At 37.2% G+C, this 9932-nt stretch overlaps 1 protein-coding gene across 1 annotated transcript; it reads right to left on the bottom strand.

The window, feature by feature from the left end:
• Positions 1 to 1166: 1166 nt before the first annotated feature.
• Positions 1167 to 4742, bottom strand: LOC131326938 (uncharacterized). The gene is made up of 6 exons (XM_058359859.1): positions 4614 to 4742; positions 4043 to 4516; positions 3902 to 3973; positions 2262 to 3550; positions 2010 to 2153; positions 1167 to 1206 (listed from the first exon to the last, which is right to left on the bottom strand). The coding sequence occupies exons 1-6, from the start codon at positions 4740 to 4742 to the stop codon at positions 1167 to 1169; spliced, it is 2148 nt and encodes a 715-aa protein (XP_058215842.1).
• Between the last annotated feature and the right edge of the window lie 5190 nt (positions 4743 to 9932).

Here is a 9932-nt window from a genome sequence, read left to right as displayed (position 1 = left end):
AACAACCTTATTGATAGGGTCAATTCATAGGAAATCATGAAACCATTAACCGATTATTCCGTTCCTTGGTAATGGATATAAATCGTGGCTAAATATTAACTTCTTTACCAATGACATCCCATGGGAAACACTAACCGTCCTCTTCTCCACTTCCTGATAGTGGAGATGATCATGCGTAATAACTGCTTTGATTAACTGCTTAGAAAACCCAACCGTTATTAATCTTTTCCTTTATAAATGAAACCTTTATGGGATGGTTGCACATCGATCCTCTCTTATTCTCAATTAACTTCTCACTTTTCGTAATTTTCTGCTCATAGTCAAATTGAAATCATGGAAATCGATCAAGACACCCCTTCGTCATCTTTCAATGCCGTCGATCGACCACTTTCTCCTATTACAGCCATTTCTGGCTGGGATGATCCTTTGCCTTCTAACCCTCCATCCAGTTGGAGTATTAAGCCACCCACTGAAAGGGTAATCGTCAGAATGGAGGATCCTCCTCTGTATCCCAATTCAAGTATTCGACGCTCACACGTCAAAGTCAGCTATCAATTTCCCTGGGTCAGAGAGGGACCACTGGCAATGCTATTGGATTCACTACTTTCCATGCCATATAGGCCAATGCCATTTCAACTGGCAGAGGTAGGCGGCAAGCCAAGCTTGGAGAATCATGAATCCCTTTTCGAGAGGGCAAGAAATCAACAAGCTTATTGGAAAGAAATGGTGAGAAAGCCATGTTTTCCTGATGGCTTTTCTGATGATCAGCCTGACATCTCTCCCCTCCCTGAGAACCCTGATTGGTTTCAAGAATTGGAGAAATTAAGGTATAATCCCCCACTATCTCAAGCCCATGTAGGGTATTCGATTTATAGAGATTCCGATGAAAATACAGCCAAAGAACTACTGGCTACTTTTGCCTTTCTGGATATTCGCATTCTGGAAGAACATGTCCCATATTTGAACTTCTTGTGGGCATGTGAAACCCTCCAATTTTATGAGAGTAGCCTCATTACTACCCACCTTCATGGGTTTAAATCTGCACTGCCTCTTATAAGGCTTTGGATGAAGACCAGCACTGCTGCTTACTATGATCCCTTTTGGGTTGATTATGAAGTTTAACATGAAAAAGTGGTTAAACTTTATAACAAAGTGTTAGACCTAAATCACTCCAACTGGGAGCTACCACCAAACTCCTCAACAACTCTGTTCAAGAAACATCAAAATTGGCTTCGGAAGAAAAACCACAAGAGAGCCCACCTTTTGGCTCAAGCTGAAAAGAGTGTAATGGCCATGAGGCCATTAGTAGATAAGAAGATAAAAATGGATGCAGAGGCAATGGCTAGAGACAAAGAACATGCATTCCTAACCTATGCTTGGGACAAATTTCACGTTTTTGTTACTTGGAGTTTCCCACATTATTTCGAAATCATTCGAATTGATGCTGATGGTAACCCTGTTGAGCTCATCAATGCCTAAATTTATAGGCTTTACTTGGATTTTATCTATGTTCTGTTTCCTTTCTAAATAGGAAATGTTACGTTTACTTCCTTTTGTAAGCAGGAAATGTAACTTATCTTATCTGGAATGAAAAGTTAGCCTAAGTTTATAGGCTTTCACCGATGATCTGTTTAGGTATGAATTATCTGTCCGTCGATTAATGCTTTCATTCGTCGATTAACTCCCAAGGAGATGGAAAATATGCCTTTAAATATTTTCCATTGATTGTTCTTTCATGAACATGTCCAAGAATAGATTCTAACTGATAAGCACCACCTCTTAGTACTTTTAATACTCGAAATGGTCCCTCCCAATTTGGAGACCATTTACCGAAATATCTTTTCTTTTTCTTATCTAAAGGCAAAATTGCCTTCCAAACCAAATCACCTTCTGCAAATGATTTTTCATGTACTCTTTTATTATAAACTCTCTCTAGATTTTTCTTTTGTGCTTGTATATTATTTAAAGCATCTATTCTGGATTCTTCCAGCCCATCTAATTCTTGATACATTGCTTCCTCGAAATCCACATTATTTGGGCCATAATGCCAAGCAACTCTGTGAGATGTAATATTAACTTCAACGGGTAATACTGCAGCTTGGCCATATACTAACTCATATGGTGTAGCTCTTGTGCTTTCCCTTTTTGAAGTCCTATAAGCCCATAACACTCTTGGCAGTAAATTATGCCATTCCCTTGGATTGTCAGTTATCATTTTAGATAGAGTATTCTTGATAATTTTATTAGTAGATTCCACTTACCCATTTGCTTGGGCATAATAGGGAGAAGAATTTAAGATTTTTACTCCATATGAATTAACATAAGTCATTACTTTGTGACCATTGAACACGGATGCTTGGTCAACCGTAATTGTTTCAGGAATACCAAATCGACAGAAACTATACTCTTCAATGAAATCAATTACCTGTTTCTGTGCCACACTCTTCAATGGGATGGCTTCTGTCCATTTCGTAAAATAATCCGTAGCTACCATTACATACTCATGTTGTTGAGAAGAGTGAGGAATTATTTCTCCAATCATATCAATTGCCCACCCCCTGAAAGGCCACGGTTTAACAATCAATTGTAAAGGAAAAGCTGGAACCCTTTGAATGGGTCCACATTGTTGACATTTTTGACATCCCTTAGCATAAGAGATACAATCTTTCCTTATTGTTGGCCAATAATAGCCATATCTTTTAAGTAACCATTTCATTTTCTCTCCAAACTGATGAGAACCGCAAGTTCCCTCATGAACTTCTCCCATAACCGTCATTGTTTGGGATTTATCAATACACAGCAATAATACTTCATCTGAAGATTTTCTAAACAAATCATTGCCCATTATAACATAATTAATGGCCCTTTGCTTTATATTTCTGTCTGTTTTCTCCTTCGGATTCTCTAGGAATTTCCTTATTGGAACTCTCCAATCATCAACCAAGCTTATTTCCATAACTTCAAAATCATTGCTATCTCTTTCAATAGAGAAAGACAAGAATCTCTTCTGGACTTTTATTAATTTTTCATTCTGTCCTTCTGGGATCCTAATTCCAGAAGCAATTTGTGCCATCTGATTAGCATCACTATTCTCCAATCTATAGACATGTTGCAAATGCACTTCATCAAAATATGCTACAAGAATTTTAACTTTCTGCAGTTGTAACTCTAATAAAGGGTGATTGCACTTATATTCCCCTGTTATCTGTCGAATCACCAATTGTGAGTCCCCCGTAACATTTAAATACCTAATATTCAATTCTTTTGCAATCTCTAAACCGATAATCAAAGCTTCATACTCAGCTTGATTGTTGGTCAAAATCCTGCTTTCATCTAACTGAAAAGAAAACTGTAAAAATTCCCCTTTTGGAGATGTAAAAACTACGCCTGCTCCAACCCCTCTGTCAGTTTTAGAACCATCGAATGACAATTTCCATGGTTTCATTTCAATCATATGTATCTCAAATTCATCCTTTTCCATTAACATGTTAGGATGGTTAGCTATAAAGTCAGCTAAAGCTTGCCCTTTTACTGCCTTTTGAGGCACGTACTGTAAATCATATTCTATCAGAGATAACAACCATTTTTCTCGTTTGCCTCTTAATAAAGGCCTTGTTAAGATCTATTTAATGATATCTGTCTGTGCAATTACATGTACCGTTGACGGTAACATGTAACATCTTAGCTTGATGGCAGAAAAGTATAATGTTAAGCATAGCTTTTCAATAGGCTTATATTTTATCTCACATTCATTTAATCTCCGACTAAGATAATAAATGATTTGTTCATGACCATTTTCATTATCTTGAGCCAAAAGACAACCAATCGATTGGTGTTCTGCTGAGATATATAATTTTAGAGGTTTTCCAATTATTGGTGGCATCAAAACAAAAGGCCTTACCAATGATTGCTTCAAAAACTCAAAGGCCTTCTGATGTTCTTTTTCCCATTTAAAATCTTTCTGAGATTTTAACTTCAAAAGTGTGGAAAAAGCAAGAGTTTTTCCAGATAAATTGGAGATAAATCTCCTGAGAAAATTTACCTGTCCTAAAAACTGTTGGAGTTCTTGTTTATTTGTTGGAGGTTGTGCTTCTATCATAGTTTTAGCCTTATCTTTATCAACCTCAATCCCTTTCTTATGAACCAGAAATCCCAAGAAATTTCCAGCAGTAACTCCAAAAGCGCATTTCATTGCATTCATTTTCAACTTGTATTGTCTCATTCTCATCAAGACTTGCCTTAAGTAGTCTACATGCTCATCAAATGTATGTGATTTTACTACTATGTCATCAATGTAAACTTCCATAAAATTTCCAATTAGGTCATGAAAAATCACATTCATTGTTCTCTGATAAGTCGCTCCTGCATTCTTTAATCCAAATGCCATAACAATCCATTCAAACAATCCAATATATCCTGGACATCTAAATGCAGTTTTGTGTGTATCGATCTTCTTCTGCAATAAATATTTGGTTATATCCATAATAACCATCCGTAAAAGAAAGAAATCGACGGCCTGCAGTCGCATCCACTAAATGGTCTACAACAGGCATGTGATACTCATCTTTTGGTGATGCTGTATTTAAATTTCTAAAATCGATGCATATTCTTACCTTACCATTTTTCTTAATTACAGGAACAATATTTGAAATCCATTCAACATATTTAACAGGCCTAATAAATTTGGCCATAAATAATCGTTCCATTTCTTTTTTTACTTCTTTTTGAACTTCAGGTGTCATCTATCTTGGAATTTGTTGATATGGAACAAAGTCCTCTTTAATAGGAATTTTGTGTTCAACCAGTGATCTGTTCAAACCAGGCATATCAGGATAATCCCAAGCAAAACAATCTTTGAATTCAGACAACAAGTACTTCAAACGATCCTTCATTTCATCGGGTAAAGCAGCACATACATGAAGAACTCTAGGATTTTCCTCTGTTCCTACATTAAAATCCTCTAATGGATCTTTTACTTCAGCTTTATAATCATCAAGTTTAGCAGGAGCCGCTTCAAGATCTTCCATAGTCAATTCCTTAACAGTCAAAAGACTATCATCAACTACACAGTCTGCCCAATTACAAGAAATAGGCTCATCAGTCTCTAATTTCCTAGATACAATGAAAGAAAATAATCTCTTAAAAGTAGCTTTTAAAGTAGCTAACTCTTCATTTACATGGCTCAGATTGTCACTGATCATGGGAAACCTTTGATTTAGAACCACTAGACCTTAGTATCATGTTAGGTCTAACAAAATCTCCGCTTATCTCCTTAAAACCATCTGTAATGTATTTAAGGAACTGGCTTTCAGTAAGGCTTATCCCTATCGATTTCACTTCTGAACCTTCAAACTTGATTGGCCATAAGTCTTCATCATATAGACCTGCTTCCACGTTGTTGGTATCTGCTTTAAATGGATGTTTGTCTGGCCAGAAAATTTTCATTCCGTCGACATCTTTATCCTCTCCTTGTTTCAGAAATATTAATGCCTGATGTAAAGAAGAAGGAACACACCCGTTTATATGAATCCAATCTCTGCCTAACAAGGCATTATAATTGGATGAAGAATCAATAACAAAGAAAGTAGTGTTCATCTTTCTGTTTCCAATTTGAAATTGCAAAGAAATCACACCTTTAGCAGGTGAACATCCTCTTGCAAAATTTCCAACTGTCACTTCTGTTGGGATCAGGTCTGACTCATTTTTGTTCAAAATTTTCATCATTTTTGAAGGCAAGATGTTTACTATAGCTCCATTATCAATCAAAACCTTATTAATAGGCTGCCCATTGATGTGAACCATAATATATAATGGCTTTAAATGCCTGACCAAGGCATTTTCAGGAGTCCTCAAGACAACCACATCTTTTCCTTTTATGTCTTTCTCAATTTGAATGGACTTCTTTTTTAAGTCTTCTTTTTGCTCCTTTATTTTCACTATAGCATCTGTTTTGTCTTCAACATCCCCTTCTAAACTCGTGTTAGGTTTTGCCTGAAAAGTTTTTGGCAAAACTAAAATCATATTGCAATGAACTCTAGTAGGGGAAACTGACCCGAATTGGATTGTATCCAGTGCTTGGCCAAAAGTGGTAGACTTTTGAGAGTCTACTTCATTCTTGTCACCTTTGAAATCTTCTTTCATCATATCTGAACTATTAACTGACAAAAGATCATCATCTTCATCATCTTCTAACAATACTTGTTAAAATTCTTCCATCTTCTTCTTTAAGCTCTTCTTGAATTCCGCCTTTTGTTCCTTAATCGATAGAACAGGAGAAGAACTTGAGCTTTGCCCCCCAAGCCTTTGGGTAATGGTTGGTTTGATTATTTGCCCCCCAGGTTTTTCTACTTCCTTTGCCTTTTGTTTAGGCACTGTTGAAACTGGCATAGTGGACTCCCTAGTCCAAACCATAGGGGCTGCCTGATTTAGAACTGTTCTGGCCTTCATTTCTGGCCACTGTGTTGAATCCATCGTTATTTGCTGGTCTCTTCTTTCTCTTTTTGAAATCTTCCTTTGTAACCTCCTTTTCTGAGTGTTGGTAACGGGTACGAATTCCCTAACATTTGGGAATTTAGGATGTCTCACTGTATCCCATCCATGATGCTCAATATTTGGCGAAATTACCATCCTTCCTTGATATCCACCTCTGACAAAAGGCATTCTTCCCCTTAATCTTACACCCCTTGGGTAAAAACCTCTTCCCCTTCCATTCATAAATGAAAGTGGATATATTAGGCTTGCATCTGGCTTCCCAGGTAGTGCTGGAATCACAGGATATCCTTTAAATAGGAATGGTTCATCATCTTCCCCATACCATTTGAGTGATTCAAAAGGTATAAAAATTCCAGGGTCTTCACCTTTAAAAATCAACTTTGGTCCTACATAAATCTGCAAATCACTACTTCCCATAGTATTGAATCTAATGGAACCTTTAGCATAGGTACCATTGTACTCTTTTTCTGCAATAATCTCTTCCCCTTTCTTAATCTCCTCATCACATCTCAAACAAAAGTAATTCTCAAATTTCTGCTTCACTTGAACTTCCTCTTCTCCTTCCATAATTTCTTCTGTTTCTTGAATCCTTCTTTCAATTTGAGATGCCATTTTCCCTTTCTTCAATCTGGCAGTCACCATATTGACTTCCACCAAGGGAAAAGGATCAATATCAATACCCATCACTTCTTTATTTCCCTTAGCATACTGTAACAGGCCCTTCTGGATCAGGTTCTGCACACAATTTTGAAATGTAACACAATTGTTAGTATTGTGTCGAAAAGAATTATGCCACTTACAGTAATCTTTTCCCTTTCTATCCTTTTCAAGAGGAATCATATGCCCTGGTGATAAAGTTAAGAACTTTTGATTAATTAGTTCATCAAATAGTTGATCAGCTTTGGACAAATCAAATGAGTATTGTCTAAAATTTGCTTGATTTCTCCTGTTTGGATGAGATGAAGGCATATTCACAGGCTTCTCAGCCTTTGTTAAGGTGTCACAAACAATTGGTGCTTTTCCAATCACTTGGGCAACATCAATCTCTACGTCTCCTTCTATATCTTGGTAATATGTACCAAGTGATTTACTTTTCCTGTACTCCCCTTCCATAAGAATAGCCTCATATCCTATGGCTTTGGAAGTAAAATCAAATAAATCTCTGAATTCAGTTCCAGTAAAATGTTTCTTAAAATCATAATCAAGCCCTTCTTGGGCTATCTTCACTATTTCAGACTCGAGGATGTAAAAATGACACTGATTCCTAATCTTTTTGAACCTGTTCATATATTGTCCAACAGACTCTGAAGGCTTTTGTTTGATTTTAGCCAAGTCTGCTACTGAAATTTCTGGTGCATGCCTAAAGAATTGAGTATGGAACTGTTCTTCCATTTCTCTCCAAGAATGAACAGAATTTGGAGGCAAATTAATAAACCAAGAAAAAGCAGTTCTGGTAAGAGAATGAGGAAACAACTTTAATTTTAGAGCCTCGTCCAAATCTGCTTCACTTATTTGCAGGCAAAATCTCCCAACATGCTCTATAGTTGACTGATTTTCCTCTCCATTGAAAAGAACTAAATTTGGAATTCTATAATGCCTTGGAAAAGGCACATTATCAACCCAGTTTGGATACGGTTTTCTAAACATAGGTTTTTCAATTCAACGTAATCCAGGACCATACATATCTTGCATAATATTCGTGAGTTGAGCCCTTAAATAAGGCTCCTGTATTCTTCCGGTTTGATTTGGAGGAACAAGGGTTTCAGGTCTAATATCATACCCATATGGATAATCTTGTCTTCTTATGTTTGGTGGATCGTACCCATAAAGATTTGGATCACCATTAGCAATACTTGGAATGTTCCTGTTATCATTCCTAAAAATATTTGCATAAATATTTTGCCCTCCATGGGCATTATTTCCAATATTTCCATTCTCTATTCCCATAGGGACAGTAGTTGGTATACTTTGATAAAAGCTCTGATTTTGACCATTGCTAATATTATTTGGAACCCTATTCATACCAGTAAAAATAGTTTCAAAAGTTGGATTATCAAATACCTGCGTAGAAGGTACTTCAGTACTACGGTTGGCATATCCACTGGTCTGTCCAGGGTTAACGTTTACGTTAACTGGGACTTCCACTGTTGGTTGATTTTGTGCCACCTATGCCTTAAACATAGCCATCAAAGTTTTGGCTACCTCACTTTCTGGATCATTTAAAACTCTTGCAAATTTTTGGATCAAGTCACATGATTCGATCTCTAGGCCATTTGGTTGGCCCCCTTCTGGACTCCTCTGGTCCGGATTCACAGCATTGATTCCATTTGCATCACTTCCACCATTAGTATTGGCATAATTGTTGTCATTGTTACCATCTGTTTGCAATTGATTCCTAGTCTTCGGTGCCATTGCTCACTTCCAAATTAGTAATGAGCCCTCCTTCTAGCGCCAAAATTGTTACCAAAATTCTTGTTTTCTTTCCAATCGACGGGAAATTGTATCGTAAGCTTGTTGGAATGTGGGAGTTTGGTTCCTTGCCGTATTTCAGGACTTCTTTGGAAACAAATAATAAAGTGGATGAAGTGTGGAAGAAGATTAACAAAATAGACTTTATTAACCCTCAAAGTAGAAGAACAATCAATCGAGATGATTGAGTGAGCAATTACAAGTTAACTCTACTCCTAGAAAAGAAAAGATAAAGGCCTGATTTGCGTTGTTTGTGTGTCCCTGAAACTGCTACTAACTTGTTCTTAAATAGGCCTCCCTACATTTGAATTCAAATCTTCCCCCCAAAGTAGCAGTTGAAAACTCCCTCGAATTCTGCTGAAGAAACTTCTCTAACTGCCGATCATGCCCACGTTGGGAAAATTGTTTTGTTAATTGCGGTTAACATTCTCTTTAATCGTGGAATCATGGGATCTAATTCCTTTTGACACCTGTCACCTGATCGACGGACCAAAAGGCCATAGGAATACGCCACGTGTAGGCCAATCGACGGACAAGACTTTTTATAGTTTCACCATCGATTTACTTCCATTCTAAATTATTAAGGTGAGTCCATTCTATTCTTCTACTTGCCCATATTTACCCTTGCCACGTGTCGCCTGATCGACGGGTAAAAATGGAAGTCTTAATTATGGTACAAACAGAGGGTCACCATCTGATGTGGAAGCATCCCACTTTCGGAGGCTTTACATCTCATTCAGCTTTCGCAGCAATGTGTAATGGGGATGTGCCCGTGTTTGATTGACAACTTGCACTCTTACGTTTTGAGAGATTGTCCGTGTGGGATATTCATGGTATGATACCAAGGGATATGCAGGATTTTTTTGCATCTGATACTCTTCATCGGGTCAAAGCAAACTGTCAATCTTCTTCTAAGTTCTCTCTATCCAATACTTGGGCGACCATATTTCCTTTTGCGTGCTGGTGCATTT

This window comes from Rhododendron vialii, chromosome 1a, assembly GCF_030253575.1.
Source record: "Rhododendron vialii isolate Sample 1 chromosome 1a, ASM3025357v1".
NCBI lineage: Eukaryota > Viridiplantae > Streptophyta > Magnoliopsida > Ericales > Ericaceae > Rhododendron > Rhododendron vialii.
This window is presented reverse-complemented; position numbering and strand designations above follow the sequence as displayed.

Coding starts and splice junctions, on each gene's coding strand:
- LOC131326938 (XM_058359859.1), bottom strand. CDS start 4,742: ATGACACCTGAAGTTCAAAAAGAAGTAAAAAAAGAAATGGAACGATTA. Junction 3,974..4,042: donor TCCAACAGTTTTTAGGACAG/GTAAATTTTCTC, acceptor ACACTTTTGAAG/TTAAAATCTCAGAAAGATTT. Junction 3,551..3,901: donor AGTTTTTGAAGCAATCATTG/GTAAGGCCTTTT, acceptor TATGATTTACAG/TACGTGCCTCAAAAGGCAGT.